Below are 18,571 nucleotides of genomic sequence, written 5' to 3' on the forward strand. Positions count from 1 at the left end.
TTTTTGGATTCTGTCACCTCTTTACCCTTGGATGTTCAGTGGATCAACCTTGTTTGGATCCTGGACCTTATCCTTTTCTGTTTCACTCCCGGAGTATTGTGAGTTCTCTGACAGCTATTGTTTGGATCTATGCATCTGCCTCACCTGACTTTCTGCCGATTCCCAGGGGAACTGTTTCATTTTGCATTCGCACATGAGTCGGGACCAGGGCGGGACTGATACGACGCAGCCGTCTGTGACAGTGACGTGTTACTTTAGAGCCACATTCAATAACAAAACAAAACAAAACCCGGTAAAAGTAAGGAGAAGAAAAAACACCACCAAGAAGCTAACATGGAGAGCGGGGAGGCCACCGTGTTCATGGTCTGCATGATGGTGATATTAATCATGGACGATCACATGGGGCGTCTAACATGGAGGCTGGAAGAGCTCACAGAGAGAGTCAGGAGACGAAGGATGGAGCGCAGGCCGTACTTCTTGGTTTCATGAAGGAAGGAGAGCTGAGCGCCGCAGACAAAGGAGACCACGTGGAGGTTTAACTTATTAAACACCCGCTGGTTGTGTCCGTGTCGTATGAGGAAACATTTCAGCCTGACTACATGACAAGGGGCGGAGCTACCGACCACCAAACACCTCCGTCAGATGTGTTCCTATGGAACCCAGAACAGACCCAGCTGAGGAGAAGGAGCTAAAATGGTTCCAGGAACTGAGGGAGATGGTCCCGAGTTCCTGTATGTGCGAATGCGGGAGAAAAAGGTTATAGGAACTGCCAAAGGTTCCTACAGTGCGAATGCGGCTAAAGTTACTCCTGTTGGCCACGGTTGGATCCTGCTCAATAGTTCCTGAACTCATCTCAAAACTTGGAATTCTATTCAATCCATTACCTTTTACTTCTGTGTCACTGGTCTTCTCTGAGTCCATCATACTCAACTGTGTCAGGTTTTGGGGTTGGGGGTGAAGGTGGGGAAGGTAGGACACGGATGCGGACTTTCAAAGATAACTGAATTTGTTCTCACAAAAACAAAAATAACAAAGTTCAAACTAAAAGCGCAGCTGAAAACATAACTGGGAAAAACAAACAAAAGATTTTCATGGCATGGAATAATTACATGCTTAGCTTAAGACGAGGAACAAGGGTAAAACAGATAACAAAGCGGGCAGGTCAGGTTGGGGCAACAAACAGGTCAGGAATCCCAAACAAAGAACCAACAAACAGACAGGGGAGACAGGAGACTAAATAGAGGGCTGGGAGTGATTGGAGAGGGAGTGCAGCTGGTGACAATGACAGACAGGTGAGGGGAATGAACTAATTAACAGGCATGGGAAGTGAGGGGAAAACCATGGCAAGACTAAAAATCAACCAAGACATGAACTGAACACAAAAACGTAACCTAAACATAAAACTAAAAACAAGAGTCCCATGGCATGACAAACTGTCACAGTGTTTATCATCATATGAGTTTGGGTATTGCAAAAAAATTATAATTAAATTGCTTAATTAAAAGAATAAATGGAGCTTTTTCATGCAGAGTAAATCAATATATGCAGTCTCGTCGGGACAGAGAGGTTTTTTTCAACCTGAGGGAAAATAGACATATATTGGGTCAGATGTGTAGTTCTGACAGTATAGCACAGAGGTGGGAGTGTGATAAAATGTGATGATACAGCCTATTTTACAAATCAGGACATAAACAAATATTGTTGTGAGTTATCAGGTCACTACCAGGTCTTAACTGTGTTAACTCCAACCTCATGTGAACAGCAACACATGACACTGTGTCGTCATTCACTGAACAAAGCACAGAAAACTAAGTGAACCCTTTCTGTTTCCACAGGAACTCAGAGGGTGAGTATCAGCCAGCTGCTGATCAATGCTCTGATTAACTGATCATCAGTCAGTGTGAGCAGCTCTATAAAAGCACAAGTTCTGTCAGTTTGCTGCTCTGCAGCATTCAGGTGTGTGTTAACACGATGCCAAGGAGGAAAGACATCAGCAATGACCTCAGAGAAGCAGCTGCTGCTGCCCATCAACCTGGGAAGGGTTAGAAGGCAATTTCCAAACTATCTGGAGTCCATCGTTCTATAGAGAGAAAGATTATTCACAAGTGGAAAACATTCAGAACAGCTGTCAATCTTCCCAGGAGTGGACGTCCCAGCAAGGTCACCCCAAGGTCAAAAACCCAAGAGCTCCATCTCAGACTCTGCAGGCCTGAGTTAAATCTAATTTCTGTGTCTTAATGATATGATAGAGCTTCTTAAACCCCACAGTGACTTTGAGATTAATTTCTTGTCCCATTTCCCCTTGGATCATGAAAAACACAGATGGAACAGTAATGCTTGGTTTTGCTTGATTCTTTCATCTTATCGTGTGTAATCCAAGACAACCTCCATATTTTACAACCTTGTGCATATCAGAACTAACAGAATCTGAAGGGGTCGTAGTACATGCCAGTTTGGTGAGCTGACCTCTTTGAGATACAGATATCCTAGCTATCACAAATCAACATGTCACCATCAATGGCTCAGAGGTGGAGAGGGTGGACACCTTCAAATATCTTGGTGTAAACATTGAGAAGGACCTGACTTGGGACTGCCATGTGACCGCAGTTGTCAGAAAGTTCCAACAGCGCCTGTATGGACTCAGGCGCCTGAAGCAATTCGGCCTGAGACCCAACACCATCAGGGACTTCTACAGAGGCACAGTAGAGAGCCTCTTGACAGGCAGCTTCACATCCTGGTACGGCAGCTGTACGGACAGAAACCGCAAGGCGTTGAGGAGGGTTGTTCGCACTGCCAAGAACATCACCGGGTGTGAGCTGCCCAGTCTGGAGGACCTCTACGCCCAGCGCTGCCTGAACAAATCCCTGAGGATTATTAAAGACCCCACCCACCCCCATAAAAACCTTTTTTCCCCGCTAAAATCCAAAAGGGTGAAGGGATACAAGATCCTCTCAACGCGCACCAGCAGACTGAGGAACAGTTTTTTCCCACAGGCTGTCAGACTTTTAAACAACAGTGAAAACTGAAATGCTTGCCTATGTTTATTTATTTATTGTTTTAAGTGTTTTAGGTTTTAGGTTGTTTTTATCATGTTTTATTTGTTTTTAGTATATCGGAGCTTCCAAGCGCAAAGTTTTTCACATGTATGTACCCACAGTGCATCTAGGTGACGAAATAAAGTGAATCTGAATCTGAAATCTCCTGGAGAAAAGAGTTAGCGATGAAAGACCCAGACATTCGATTTTAGGATCTGACTAACATCGACAGTTATGGCTCTTTTATTTTAGCTACCAGTAAACAAAGAAGATATGCTGTGGGTTGGTTATTGGAAGCATATTTTTTTCTCTTTTTGCTGTGTCTTTTAACATAAAGTTAATAATTGTAATTTCTTCTTTTTTTCTGTTCGTCTGGGTCTCCTTTGCTGATGTATGTATCCTTTACAGCGTGTATGTCAGGGTTCTTCAAGGCTGCACAAGGAGATCACAAATGTCTACAGTGCCCCATTAACAGTCGAACCGTTAGCGAGGGAGCAACTAACTGCGTCTGTCGCAACAGCTACTACCGCACAGACTCTGACCCTCCACAGATGCCTTGTACCAGTATGTATACACATATCATGCCAACTGCAGGCAGGTTTAAACCATCTGAGCACCTGCACAATGTGTTTCGAATGAGTACATGTATACCATACACACTGGTTTCTCTATGTCAGTGTAATCACTTACACATAAGACAAGGTACCCAGCAATCACGCATACAGATCATACACGGATCATACAACTGAATACTCAGGTAGTTTGATTCTGCTGTGTCGGAGACTGAAAAGACTAAGTCGAGCCAAACAAGGTCAAACATATGAATTAAGAATGAACACAGAAGAAGCATGTACTGACAGGAGAAATAGAGACAAACCAAAAAAGTGAACTGTAAGCTTTCTTTAGAATTAACAGCAGTGTGAAGTGCATTTTTCCACACAAACCCCCCCATTAATTTCATTTCCTTTTTTCTCATACAGCTGTTCCGTCAGCTCCACAAAATGTCATCTCAATTGTGAATGAGACTTCTCTGAGGCTGGAGTGGAGCCCACCCCAGGAGAGTGGAGGCCGAGAAGATGTGGTCTATAACATCATATGTAAAAGCTGTGGCAGTGGGCGTGGCAGCTGCACCCGCTGTGGAGACAACGTGCAGTTTGTTCCACGTCAGCTGGGACTGACTGACACCCCTGTCCACATCAGTGACTTGCTGGCTCACACCCTGTACACCTTTGAAATACAAGCTGTGAATGGAGTGTCTGACCAGAGTCCCTATTCTCCACAGTACACATCTGTCAACATCACCACCAACCAGGCTGGTGAGTAAAAACCGTGTCGTCTCACATGGTTTGAATAAACTGTGGGGTTTTCTAAACTTTTTATTCGAGAGGGACATGACTGTCCTTTACAAAACAATAGGTTAGCATTGGTCAAACAAGTCAAAACATACTTAAAATCACTATACCAAGTATTATTCTCTCCAATTTTCCTTACAGAACATTTATGTAAAACAATAAGAACAAACCATGCCCTGATTTATCCCCTCAGGTCTGATGTTTATGAAATGAAAAAAAAAAACTTATCCAGAGTTTCTATTGAAACAAGCCCAATGATAGCCTCCCCACTGTATACGTTTGATGAATAACATTTAGCCAGTACTCTGGGGTTGGAACATCTGGTTCGAACCATTTCCACACCTTGGTGTCTTAGTTAGCATGTTAAATGTTAAAGAACATGGCAGCACAGTTAGAAAAAGACTGAACATGTTTGGCTTGTTTGGAAGGGCTGCAGGAGAAAGCCTCTCCTAGAAAGAACATGGCAGCACAGCTTAGGTTCAGCATCTGAACAAACCACCCAAAACAGCTGGGATAGGCTCCAGCCCCCCCCATGGCCCTAAAATTGAATTAAGCAGATATAGATTTATACAGGTATATAGTTTCTCTGGGTACGAAATAAATAGTCATTTTAAGTTAATTCTACCGGAACTGGAAGGGGTTAAGTGGTGATTCTTTATTAGGAGAGTGAGGAAATTCATGCACTGGGGATGTCTCCAGGGTGTGACCCACCTTTTGCTCTATGACAGCTGGATGGGGGGCCCCTGGGCCCTAAACAGGTTTATGTTGCAGGTATAGAAACGCTAATGAGAGTTTTAAATTAAGAGAATAGTAAGTTGTGTGGTGGTGTACCTTACTGCACTGCACATTGTACAGTTTTGGCCCTCTGGCCCATGTATTTTAATGGGCTGGACCATATTTAACTTTGAAAAAAAGGGAAGCATTAAATATATGGTCTTTTTTTTAAAGATTACTATGAAGAAGGATTAGTAAAGATTGTTTTAATTGTTTTTTTTTTAGCAGCAATAAATAGTGAAAGAAAGAAAGAAAATGCTTTGGAACTTGAAATGTCCCTTTTCAGTAAAGCATACTGTCAAAATACCCAAGTATGTATTTATCTCTGCTCTGAAGCTACATTATATAAGATCACCATCTGAAGTTTTCAAGTTCACAAGCTATTAATTTCAAGACATGATCTGTTCATTACAAATCATCCTAATTCAGTAAAAAAAAGGTGTTGAGGGTTAATGCATGCTCTTCAGCTCAGTTTGTCAAATCTCGATTAAGCTGAGGTTGAGGAGATTTCTCCTCAAAACGAGTTAATGATTCGGTTTTATTTAGAATAGAATAGAATAGAAAAATACTTTATTCATCCCCCAATGGGGGAAATTTAAAAAAAAATCAAAGTTTGATTTATGGTGAAATAAATTCTGTGTCTTTACTCACAACACAACACTTTTACGTCTGGATTTGTGATTGAAAGGATTATTGAATATTCTTTCTGGTGCTTGTGAGGGCCGTTGTGATCAAAATACTGTAATCATAAAAACAATTCTCAAGAAAACAGTATAAAGAAATAAAAGAAAATGACCATTCTGGTCTCGGGTCACATTTTATTTTGTCATTGACGACTCTTTTTTTGTGTGTGTCTCCAGCCCCATCAGCAGTGTCCATTATCCACCAGATTAGCAGATCTCCTAGCAGCATCACTCTATCCTGGTCTCAGCCTGATCAGCCCAATGGTGTTATTCTGGACTATGAACTGCAGTACTTTGAAAAGGTATGTTAGAGTTGACCACATCCTCTCATAGAAACACTGCTATGTTCAATGTAGTCTGATTTAAAGTTCCTAATGTTTCAGAACCAAGCTGAATGGAACGCCTCTCTAACAAGGAGTCAAACCAACACAGCCGTCATACGGGGATTAAGGCCTGGGACTATCTACATCTTTCAGGTTCGCGCTCGGACTGTTGCTGGATTTGGACGCTTCAGTGGCAAAATGTACTTCCAAACCATGACTGATGGTGAGAGTAACATCATTTACTCCCATTTTTGCCCTGGGAAGATTACATTATATATACAAGATTACATCTTGTATAAAGTGACTAACATGCCTTGATTTCTTTTGTCTTTTAACTGTAGAGGAATATAACTCCAGCATCCAGGAGAAGCTCCCCCTTATCATTGGTTCATCTGCTGCAGGAGTCGTCTTCATCATTGCCATCACTGTCGTCATAATTGTTTGCCGCAGGTGAGGCAGGAAGATTATAGGTCACGAGTGAATGATGATAATAACAAGCAAATTTCCTCTCGGAGCCCCTCAGTGATTACTGAGGGGCTCCGGAGTGTTACTAAGATGTGCAAATGAGTGATCAGGTCACGGACACTCTTTAAATCTCCATACGGACAGCAGTAAACATAGAGGGAATAAAGGTTCTTCTAAAGCATGCTACCTGTCGTTGCATGTAGCTTTTTGTGGTGAATATGGCTGTTTTAGCGTGTTCTTTGTTATGCTTGGTTAAGTTCATGTTGGATTTTCTTTCTTGTTTCACATTTTGTATTTTTGTTTTATTTTCTGAGTTCTCTGTTAGTTTCCCCCTTGTTTGTCATTAAATGTTAAATGGACTTTACTGATATAGCGCTTTCCTAGTCTAGCTGACCACTTAAAGCACTTTTACACTACATGCTACATTCACTCACACCCTCATACAGCACATCCTAGTCTATACAATGTTACAGGCACACACCAATGGATGCATCCGATGCAACGTGGGGTTCAGTACTTCATCTGCGTTTGAGTCTTCTTAGGTAATACTTGGTACATGAATTTTTTAGGCACCGTCTGTGGTTTAGCCTCTTGGCTTGGCAAGTAGCAGATGAGTTTGGATCCAGAAATATGTGGATTAAATCTGAACCCCAATCATCAGGCATTTCCCAAACATCCATCTATAGTCTCACCAGCTTCTGCTTGATAAAGTCAACGATTTGGTCAATGTCCATACTGGTTGCTTTTAGCAGCTGAATTATTTGTCTCATACTATTACCAAGTATTACCAACTCATGGCCAAGTTTGAATTATCTGTGGCCTCAATTTAGGAACATGTGACTAAGATTCTTTACCAATGTAAAGGGGCTCAGTAGAAAACATTTTGTGAAAAAAAGGAATAACATTAAAATGTTGATTTTATGTACAAAGTGTCACACATACTGACGTTTCCTGTGCTTCAGGATCCATAAAAGTCAAATGAAACAGAAATTTTACATTGGGGAAAAAATCTTTTGTACTACATTCTCCCTGTACACCATCATAAAAAGAATCAAAGCCTTACTGAAATTTTTTAAACTAAAGTCCCACTAAGCAACTTTTTCTAGGCCTTCATCCCTATGTCACCTGAGTTTCTCAGTAGATGGTGAGGGATCTGTTGACATGACTGTGTGTTTGTTCATAGCAGGAGAAGTCCAGACAGACCAGAATCAGAGTACACCGACAAACTCCAGCATTACACCAGCGGTCACAGTAAGGAAACTCTTACTCTGCTCAGTATCTTGTGGGCTGACACCTATGTTTCATGAATGTAGTATGTTGTCTCTTGCTTTGTTCAAATTCTTGTTTCTTCTTCTTTCTCTGATGAAGTGTCACCAGGAATGAAGATCTACATTGATCCCTTCACATATGAAGATCCAAATGAGGCCGTCAGAGAGTTTGCCAAGGAGATTGACATTTCCTGTGTTAAAATAGAGCAAGTGATTGGTGCAGGTAAAGGAAAAACACATTAAAAGGGAAAACAAGTGTGAAGTTTTCACTTTACTGGAGTTACCTAAACCACTCTGCAAGGTTAGATATCGAATTTGTGGCATTTCCATATGTGCCTCAAATAAAAACTTGCAGTAGTTTCTATGTAATAACCATCAGGGCTGCAAAGTGATCACCTATCTGTTTACTCCAACGGGAATGTTACATTGAGCCAAGCATGGCTATTACAAAGAAACTGCTACAAGTGATAACTGGTTGCACTTGCAGCTCCTTGATCAGTTGTGAAAAGACTAAATGATTAGTGTAGTAGTTATTTCCAAAGACTGTACACAGGACATCATTTAACAGTGAAGACATAGTCAATTGTGTTGAGCTTGAAAAAAGTCCTGATGGCTATGGACCAGGATAAGTTCTATATCTCTAGCAAGTAATGAAATGAGCAAGTTCTGAGCTGTTTTTTCACAGCGATTTCCACGGAGGAATCGCTGTGGAAATCTTTACAACACATTAAGGGTAGCAGATATTATCCTTATTGTGTTCATGGGATTACTGCATGTATCTGCATGTATAATATAGTCTGTATCGACAATAGCAGAGTGCAGAGAGGACAAACTCTCCCCATCACACACACCCATTCAATCCCACAGCTGCAACAAATGCCCTGAAATATACACTTTTGTGCCTGATCTCACCTGCTGATGTTCCAGAGATTTTACAAAGAGGGCTGGATGGAAAATCCTCACAACAAGTCCAGAGTAAATGTTGTGGACGTTTGCCTTCTCACATGTCACTCACATGTCATCTCATGACTCCAGTGTGTGTGTGTGTGTGTGTGTGTGAAAATGGCTCCAGATATGAAATGATTGGTGTTATTTACTCCGGGGTCTTCAGTGACACCTTGCCACCAGTTTGCAATGAAGAACAGGAATAGTGAATCCACATACAATACTATCCTCCAACTTTGTGAGGCTAACTTGTATAACTTTAATGGGAAGACACAGCACCAGCTCGACTGCATCTGTCTATCTTCCAATGCGAGTATAAAATTGCACATATTTCACAGACCCTGTGCGGAATAGTCATGTTCCAAGGTTTTCAGATGGTGAGCAGGTGAGCAGATGGTGTCTGGGATATGATAAGTATACATACAAAGCATACTAAGTACACTCAAAAAAATCATTGTCAGAAAGGTAGACTTTATGTCATTTTATTACATAAATTCAATCTAACAGTCACATTTGATGTAAAATATTCTGATGGATTAGGAAAATATACATACATTACATTAAGGCAATGGAACTATTTACATAAACCTGATGTATTCTTTTACATATAGCATCCAAGTTTAAGGGAAGCTTCACACAAACTTAATATTTTTATTTAGTTTGTGCATATTATTTTTTTTATTTATGCTTATAGGGAATTACCACTTTAACTTTATTGAATTATTACATTAAGTCATGCATTAAGGAGGATAACTATCCTCCCTGGGGGGTTCATGTACAGCAAAGGTTTCCAAATTTAGAAAAAGCAAATAAATAGGGAAACAGTGCAATTCAGTCAAGAAAAAACGATTTCCAAATGTAATTAGTAACAAATGGCTATTTGAAATCAGAAATTTCACATACAGTACAACAGAATTCAACAGTAGAGTAAAACAGTGGACGCTGTGCCAACTGAAATGATCACATACAACAAAAGTTTCCAAAAGTAAATTCTACAATACTTTTGTATAAATACTTTCACACTTTCAAATTATAAAATAAATATAATCAATAAAATGTTATGAATGTAAATCAAAAATTAAAAGTTTAATGTTAGGCACTTGTGACTTCAGGTGTCCTGAATCAAGAGTAGGTTTTTTATGTAAAGGTTTAATTACAGCAACCTTAAAAGTCTGAGGTACATATCCTGTCAACAAAGACAGATTGATCAAATCCAATATGGAAGTGTCAATTAATGGGAAAACCTCCTTGAACAGTCTGGTTGGGATTGGGTCTAAAACACAAGTTGATGGTTTAGAAGAGACTATTGCTGTTGTTAGCTCAGAGAGATCAACTGGGCAGAAGCCGTCTAAATACAAATCAGGTTCTAAAGATACTTCTAAAGCTGCTGTACTTGATGATACATCACTGATAATAGTGGGAAGGACTCCATCAATCTTCTCTCTGATAGAAACAATTTTATTAATAAAGAAGCTCATGAAATCATCACTGCTGAGAGTTAAAGGAATGCCTGGCTCAGCAGAGCTCGGACTCTTAGTCAGACTGGCTACAGTGCTGAAAAGAAACCTGGGATTATTCTTATTCTCTTCTATCAATGATGAATAATAAGAAGTTCCTTCAAAATCTGGAGCTAAAGCCCGGGACTGTAAAACCGTAAAACTCCACATTCAGGAGCAGGTGATTCCGAATGCACTAGTCCACAAAGTTGTCCACCAACTGCCTGTATACCGACTCCTGCCCATCCTTAATACACCCGACCACTGCAGAGTCGTCAGAGAACTTCTTTTTTTTTCTAACCCCTTGTCCTGTCCAGCATTATGGCAGCAGAATTGTAATCTGAAAACCGTTTATGCCAAACACATTTGCTATGCCAAGGGAAGCTTTATGAATGTAAAGCTCCCCTTGATGTCCATCAACTCCTCATTTAATTATTTATTTTTGTAGTGTAGTAGAAAAGCAATGAATGAAAATGTTTGTGGAAGTCTACTGAATTCAAGTGCTTTGAGATACTGTTGGTGTTGAGTTGTAAATGCATGTGATGTAGTTATCCCATATAAACTCTGTTTGTTGTATTGAGTAAGATTGTAAGCAAAGTGTGCCTTGTTCATTTGTGTTATGGTCGTAAAAATTCCTTGTTAGGAATGCGGCCTGAAACTGGATCCCCCTGTCCTGTGTTTTGAGATGTGTTGTAATAGGATACCCTTTTCTTTGTTTCCTTTCTGGAGACACCCATTTTCCCTAATAAAATAGAGGAGGCGTGAGGAGATGGTCAGAATTGATCAGGACGAAGCTGTGAAAGCTGTCTCCTTGTTGGTTCTCCTCATGAGTTAAAAAGTCCTATAACGTCTCTCTTGCTTCTTTATAAATTTGTAGGTATTTGAACCTGACAGTTGGTATTTATTTTTTATTTTTATATAAATAAAATTGAATTACTGTCAGGAGTCGGTGTCAGCACATCAGGGCCATTACATGTCAACATGTGATCGAAGCTGCATCACACTTAGAAAACGTAGTAACTGTCAAATTCTTGACCAGTTTATCAATTATACAGTTTGTTATAAGATTGTGTTGAGTCTCCTGAGATGTTTTTTTATAGTGCATTATATAAATAATACTGAATTAAAGGGACAGTTCGCCTCTTCTGACATGAAGCTGTATGACATCCCATATCAGCAACATCATTTATGAACATCTTCTTACCCCCTGCTGCGTCCTGTGAGCAGAGTTCCATCCTCGTTTTGGCGTTGATGAAAGTAGTCCGGCTAGTTGGCTGGGGTTTAAAAAATAAAGCGTCTTGCTTCTCAAAACAATATGCGTTCAAAAGAGTAAAACATTTGCATCACAAAATCGTTCTCCAGGAAAAAGTCAGACCTCACAATCGCTTGGCCCTATTTTCTCTCCCTTCATATCACTGCCTGCTGCCGCCTGCCGACAGCCGCGCCTGTTACGCTGTTTGCTGCTCGGTCTGCACTTCGGTCTGCACGGTCTACACAGCACACAGTGAAATGAAGGGAGAGAAAATGGGGCCAAGCGATTGTAAGGTCTGACTTTTTCCTGGAGAACGATTTTGTGATGCAAATGTATTACTCTTTTGAGAAGCAAAACGCTTTATTTTTTTAAACCCCAGCCAACTAGCCGGACTACCTTCATCAACACCAAAACGAGGATGGAACTCTGCTCACAGGACGCAGCAGGGGGTAAGAAGATGTTCATAAATAATATTGCTGGTATGGGATGTTATACAGCTTCATGTCAAAAGAGGCGAACTATCCCTTTAAATTAGATTTAATTGAACTGATTGTATCACTAGGTAAGTCATTTTTTATTTTGCTGACTACTCTTGTCTTTGTGTTAGGTGAGTTTGGGGAGGTATGCAGTGGAAACCTCAGGCAGCCTGGAAAGAGAGAGATACTTGTAGCCATCAAGACGCTGAAGGCAGGCTACACTGAGCGCCAGAGGCGGGACTTCCTGAGTGAGGCATCCATCATGGGCCAGTTTGACCACCCCAACATCATCCATCTGGAGGGAGTTGTGACCAAGAGTAGCCCTGTGATGATCATTACAGAGTTCATGGAGAATGGATCCCTTGACTCGTTCCTCAGGGTAATGCAAGCCCCCAAAGCAAAGCACAGAGCCGACTTTGAGTTGAGAACAAAGCAAAACAGAGCTGTGACTGCATCCCCAAAACTTTGGCTCCATCCAATGGGCCCTGAGTGCTGCCTTATAGTCCTTGCCCTCTCTGTTTTGATGAGCTGCACATATTTCTGAGTGTTAAAATGAGTGTTTAAATATAATCTGGTAAAAGAAGAGTGCCTTGTTCATTCTCAAACTGGCTCCTTTCGTATGTTAAATGTTCTTGCTAATCTAACACCTCTGCTTTTGACACAATCATTTAAAGTGATTGAGTTTGGCATCACTGAGACCACCACTTCTGGTTACCCCCCCAGCTTGGCAGGTCCTCACCATGCCCAGTTCTTCCCCACTTATTTGCAGTCACTCTTTCCATATCAAAGCCGCCTCGTCAACTGGCAGTCAAGGTGGAGCTAAGCATTGATGAATACATGGCCTGTCAGTCATCGTAAACCTACCGACTGTACATGTGTTCTAACATTAATACTTGTTCAAGATGTCTTTTAAGAAATCCTGAAGATATCTAGGGGTCTACAGATTCAGTAAGTTATGCTAAATCCTTCATCCACACATCGGAGCAGAAGTCCTGCTCCATCTTTCCCAACTGCCAGCCTCTTCTCCTATGTTGGGGGAGATCTTCTCCTATGTATACACTTACTGCAGTGCACTCCTTTCTGATTCATTCCATAATCTGGAGCCAGTTGTTGCTAGTTTTTATTGCCTAAAAGTGGAGTACACCTTACGATAATTTATTATCTGAAATACTTTTATCAATAAATTATTAGTATATTATGAAGCACAAAATAGCATTGATATAGTTACTGACTAATGGAGATCATCTCTCTAGATTCACAAACAAGTGAAAACGATTATTACACTCTCAAGCTTTAAGGAAATACTATTTGAATACAATAAAGGAAACATGTTTAGAAGATGAAAATCTAATTAAATCAAAAGGATGGAATAAAGCAGAGAAAGCATAAAACAAGAGAGAAACGTGTGAGGAACTTTAGCCTTGAGCCAAGGCTACACTGGTGATCTCGTGTAGTTTCACACTAACTTGATTATTTCTCTTCAAAGCAAAATGATGGGCAGTTCACTGTGATCCAGCTGGTGGGAATGCTGCGTGGCATTGCTGCAGGAATGAAATATCTGTGTGACATGAGCTTCGTCCATCGAGACCTGGCAGCGAGGAACATCCTTGTCAACAGCAACCTGGTGTGTAAAGTGTCCGACTTTGGCCTGTCACGCTTCCTCGAGGAGGATACTTCAGACCCCACATACACAAGTGCTCTGGTAAGTCCTCATCATAGACTGCAAGCACCGAATTAAATACATTTATACCAATTAAGTTTTAAATGTGCCACGAATCACATTTCAAAATTCAATTGATTGAGCAAATGGAGAAAACCAGGACATGCAACTGAAATTGAGAATTTCTCTGCCACTTAAATTTTCCTATCCTTCTTTCCTAGGGAGGGAAGATTCCCATTCGGTGGACAGCTCCAGAAGCCATTCAGTTTAGGAAGTTCACCTCATCCAGTGACTGCTGGAGCTATGGCATAGTCATGTGGGAGGTGATGTCATATGGAGAAAGGCCCTACTGGGACATGAGCAATCAGGATGTGAGTAAGGCTCTGTCAACAGCCATTGATAGAGAGGCCATGAGCTGGCATGTTTCATGAGTGGGATGACACCTTGAGCTTATTTAGTTTCACTGTTTTATACTTCATACTGGTCTTAAACCACCAACTGCCACCGGTACCTACTGTAGTCCCACTTCACCAATACTTATCTTTAGTACTAACTCAGCTGATGTTCCAGATGAACCAGGCTGAAATGATTCCATGATGTGAAAATGTGTCTCAAAGATCAGGTCTAAGTATACACAGGGAATCTGCCAAAGGCTCATTAAATCAGTTCCCTTTTCTCCTTTTTTTTTTTTTTTTTGACAATTTTCCATTTTTCTCAATGCTCTTGAATTATTCAGTGAATATCTTATTCAATTGTGTGAACTGAACTTAAAATCAAAAGAGTAAATGTGTCATTTGTAACTATGCTAAACATGATTTCGAATTTTTAGAAATTAATATAATGAAAAATCAAACTGAAATAAAATTTTTAGTAAAATGATAGAATAACTTAAATAGTATACAGTCGAGGTATCTACATTTAAGAACTCATCGTTTTTTGTTGATATGTATGATGAGTTTATTCATATTTTTTTTTTAATTTATACACTATATTAATAAAGGTATTGGCTCACCTGCCTTTACACGCATATGAACTAAAGTTACATCCCATTCAGCTGGTGGAGGCGGATGGCCACCCTTCCTGGTTCTGGTTCTGCCAGAGGTTTCTTCCTGTTCAAAGGGAGTCGTTTCTCTCCACAGTCGCCTCAGGCACGCTCAGGCCGGGAGATTGGACCGAAAAAGAAAAAGTTTTCAGTGTAATCTGTTGGTTTCCTTAGCTAGGAAATAGTTTTTGAATTGGCTCTATATGAATGAATTGGATTATTTTATGAATAATTATGATTACAATTAATTGAATTCCAATTGGCTTGAATTGGACTTTATTATCTAAGTGCCTTGAGATGACATTTGTTGTATTTGGCGCTATATAAATAAAACTGAATTGAATTGAATTGAATTCTTAATCCAGAGGGTTTAATATGACGTCGGCCCACCCTTTGCAGCTTTAACAGCTTCAACTCTTCTGGGCAAGCTTTATACAAGGTTTAGGAGTGTTTATGGGAGTTTTTGACCATTCTTCCAGAAGCTCATCTGTGAGGTCAGACACTGATGTTGGACAGAAGGCCTGGCTCACAGTCTGCGCTCTGATTCATCCCAAAGGTGTTCTATCGGGTTGATGTCAGGACTCTGTGCAGGCCAGTCAGGTTCTTCCACAGCAAACTGGCTCATCCATGTCTTTATGGACCTTGCTTTGTCCACTGGTGCGCAGTCATGTTGGAACAGGAAGGGGCCGTCCCCAAACTGTTTCCACAAAGTTGGGAGCATGAAATGGTCCAAAGTCTCTTGGTATGCTGAAGCATTCAGAGTTCCTTTCACTGGAACTAAGGGGCCAAGCCCAGCTCCTGAAAACAACCCCACACCATGATCCCCCCTCCACCAAAATTTACACTTGGCACAATGCAGTCAGACAAGTACCGTTCCCCTGGCAACCGCCAAACCCAGACTCCTCCATCAGATTACCAGATGGAGAAGCCTGATTGGTCACTCCAGAGAAGGCGTCTCCACAGCTCTAGAGTCCAGTGGCGGCGTGCTTTACACCGCTGCATCCGACGCTTTGCATTGCACTTGGTAATATATGGCTTGGATGCAGTTGCCATGGAAACCCATTCCATGAAGCTCTCTACGCCCTGTTCTTCAGCTAATCTGAAGTCCACATGAAGGTTGGCGGTCTGTAGCCACTGAAGTTGGCGACCTCTGAGCACTATGAGCCTCAGCATCCTCTGACCCCGCTCTGTCATTTTACCTGGCCCATCACTTCCTGGCTGAGCTGCTGTCGTTCCCAATCACTTCCACTTTGTTATAACACCACTGACAGCTGACTGTGGAATATTTAGCAGAGAGGAAATTTCCCGGCTTGACTTGTTGCACAGGTGGCATCCTATCATGGTACCACGCAGGAATTCACTGAGCTCCTGAGAGCGAAACATTCTTTCACAGATGTTTGTAGAAGCAGTCTGCATGCTGAGGTGCTGGAGTTTAAACACCTGTGGCCACGGAAGTGACTGGAACACCAGTGACCCGTGCATCAGTGACCCGTTCCGCATCAGTGACCCGTTCCTGCCGATTCCTCCTCTCCAACATCCGGAGGATTCGCCCCTTCTTCACCGACAAGGCAGCGCAGGTGCTCATCCAGGCTCTGGTCATCTCCCACCTGGACTACTGCAACTCCCTCCTTGCTGGCGCCCCGGCTTCTGCCATCAGACCTCTGGAGCTGGTTCAGAAAGCTGCTGCTCGTCTGGTGTTCAACCTCCCCAAGTTCTCCCACACCACTCCCCTTCTCCGCTCTCTACACTGGCTCCCTGTAGCTGCAGCATCCAGTTTCAGACTCTGGTGCTGGCCTACAGGGCAGTGGAAGGAACAGCTCCTTCATACCTCCAGACTATGGTCCAGCCCTACACCCCCGCCCGACCACTTCGCTCTGCGGCCACCAGGCGCCTGGCTGCCCCGTCACTCAGGGGTCCCTGCGCACGATCCACACAGTCACGGCTTTTCTCTGTTCTGGCACCCCGATGGTGGAAGGATCTCCCGACTGATATCAGGACAGCTGAGTCGCTGCCCATCTTTCGCCGCAGGCTGAAAACCCACCTCTTCAGGAAAAACTACCCTGCTCCGTCCTAGCACTTATTGTTTCCTCCACCACTGGCACCCTCTATATTTTCATTATCCCCTACCCGAACCAGGGTTTGAATCCCATTCCTGCTTTTCTTACCTCTTTTATTTCTTCCCCTACCCGAACCAGGGTTTGCATCCTCACCCCGCTGTGACTGGTGTGCAGTTGGTGAGAGGCTGAGGTAGATTATGGTGGTTGTGGTGTGAGGGGCAGTGTTGGCTGGCATTAGGGGGGTGACTCTGGGACGCCAGTGGTCATTGTCTAGCCTCCTGAAGGTGTCGTGGGTCCAACTAGACGAAACACTGATGAAAGGAGGTTCCCACCTGATGTAGGGGGGCCGTGGCTCAGTGGTTAGAGTCAGTCGTCCAATAACCGGAAGGTTGGTGGTTCGATTCCCAATCTCGCCACTCAAAAAAAGATTGGTGGAACTGATAGCTGGAGGGGTGTCAGTCCACCTCCTTGTCACGGCTGAGGTGCCCTTGAGCAAGGCACCGTACCCCCATGCTCCCCGGGCGCTTCATGGCTGCCCACTGCTCCAGGTTGGCATCTGTCTCTAAGTGCATGTGCATGTGTGTGTCAGCAGGTGCCAACCTGGATGGGTTAAAAGCGGAGGACAAATCTACCTTCAGGTATAAATAAAGTCACCTTACCTTACCCCAATGACATGTTGGTCAGCACTGATCTATATGATAGGGACTGTAGGGAATTATTCACTGAGTCTGGTCCTTTATTTTACCGAGCAGTGAAACTGCAAGGACCCTATTGTATCTGTAAGGTTTATTAGGGACCGAGCAGTGAAACTGCAAGGACCCTATTGTATCTGTAAGGTTTATTATTTTTAGGGACCGAGCAGTGAAACTGCAAGGACCCTATTGTATCTGTAAGGTTTATTAGGGACCGAGCAGTGAAACTGCAAGGACCCTATTGTATCTGTAAGGTTTATTATTATTATTCTTTCTTATTCTTTGCAAAAGGTATGCGAAAACTCAGGAAATTTTGCGAGCACCACCTGCCAGTCGACGACATGAAAGAATCTAAACTTTATATTTTTGGGAGTCGCTCATTGGCTCTGTAGCGCCCCCTACGGTGCTTAAAAATTGTCCCCGCAATAGGATTAGTTTCGCGTGGGACGATGAAATTCGGTACACTCATTCATCATGCCAAGACGCACAAAAAAGTCTCATGCCGCCATGGTCCCACGTCCACAGGAAGTCGGCCATTTTGGATGGAAAGTGCGTTTTCGTGCCATTTTTGACCGATTCCACGCCTTGCTTAAGATCGAACTTGTCCTACAGATTTAATGCTACAGACTTCAAACTTGGCCAGGTTACTCTTAAGACATGGAGGGAAAAATTCATTGGCCAACTTTTTCAAAACTTAAAGGGCGTGGCCGTGGCGACGCCTCAAAGTTTGATGACTCGCCATCACTCGCCACGAAAAATGAAGTCGGTTATAACTCCCACATATATTATCCAATCTGTCCCAAACTTCATACGGTGAATGCTGGACCCAGACTGAAAGCTCACATATAAAATAGTGACATCCACCTATAGCGCCACCTTCTGGTGGTTGGAAATGTCTTTTTTTTTCCACACCTCGCATTTGATCGAACTCCTCCTACATATTTAATGCAAAAACCTTCAAACTTGGCCAGGTTGCTCTTAAGACATGGGCCGAAGAAATCATTGGCCAACTTTTTCAAAACTTAAAGGGCGTGGCCGTGGCGACACCTCA

The 18,571-nt window shown here is 42.3% G+C and overlaps 1 protein-coding gene across 2 annotated transcripts in view; it reads left to right on the top strand.

Annotated features, from left to right (window-relative positions):
• LOC142390071 (ephrin type-B receptor 2-like) overlaps positions 1–18,571 on the top strand; it is a 194,115-nt gene that overhangs the window by 110,742 nt on the left and 64,802 nt on the right. Inside the window, exons 4-13 of one of the 2 annotated variants that reach the window (XM_075475430.1) lie at positions 3,444–3,599; positions 4,016–4,351; positions 6,022–6,146; positions 6,228–6,390; positions 6,509–6,617; positions 7,816–7,883; positions 8,001–8,123; positions 12,201–12,448; positions 13,556–13,771; positions 13,951–14,100. In XM_075475430.1, the coding sequence (XP_075331545.1) occupies positions 3,444–3,599; positions 4,016–4,351; positions 6,022–6,146; positions 6,228–6,390; positions 6,509–6,617; positions 7,816–7,883; positions 8,001–8,123; positions 12,201–12,448; positions 13,556–13,771; positions 13,951–14,100 (1,694 nt within the window). The remainder of the gene's footprint in view (positions 1–3,443; positions 3,600–4,015; positions 4,352–6,021; positions 6,147–6,227; positions 6,391–6,508; positions 6,618–7,815; positions 7,884–8,000; positions 8,124–12,200; positions 12,449–13,555; positions 13,772–13,950; positions 14,101–18,571) is intronic. The other variant, XM_075475431.1, reaches the window with a different exon arrangement.

This window comes from Odontesthes bonariensis, chromosome 10 (assembly GCF_027942865.1).
Source record: "Odontesthes bonariensis isolate fOdoBon6 chromosome 10, fOdoBon6.hap1, whole genome shotgun sequence".
Classification (NCBI taxonomy): Eukaryota; Metazoa; Chordata; class Actinopteri; order Atheriniformes; family Atherinopsidae; genus Odontesthes; species Odontesthes bonariensis.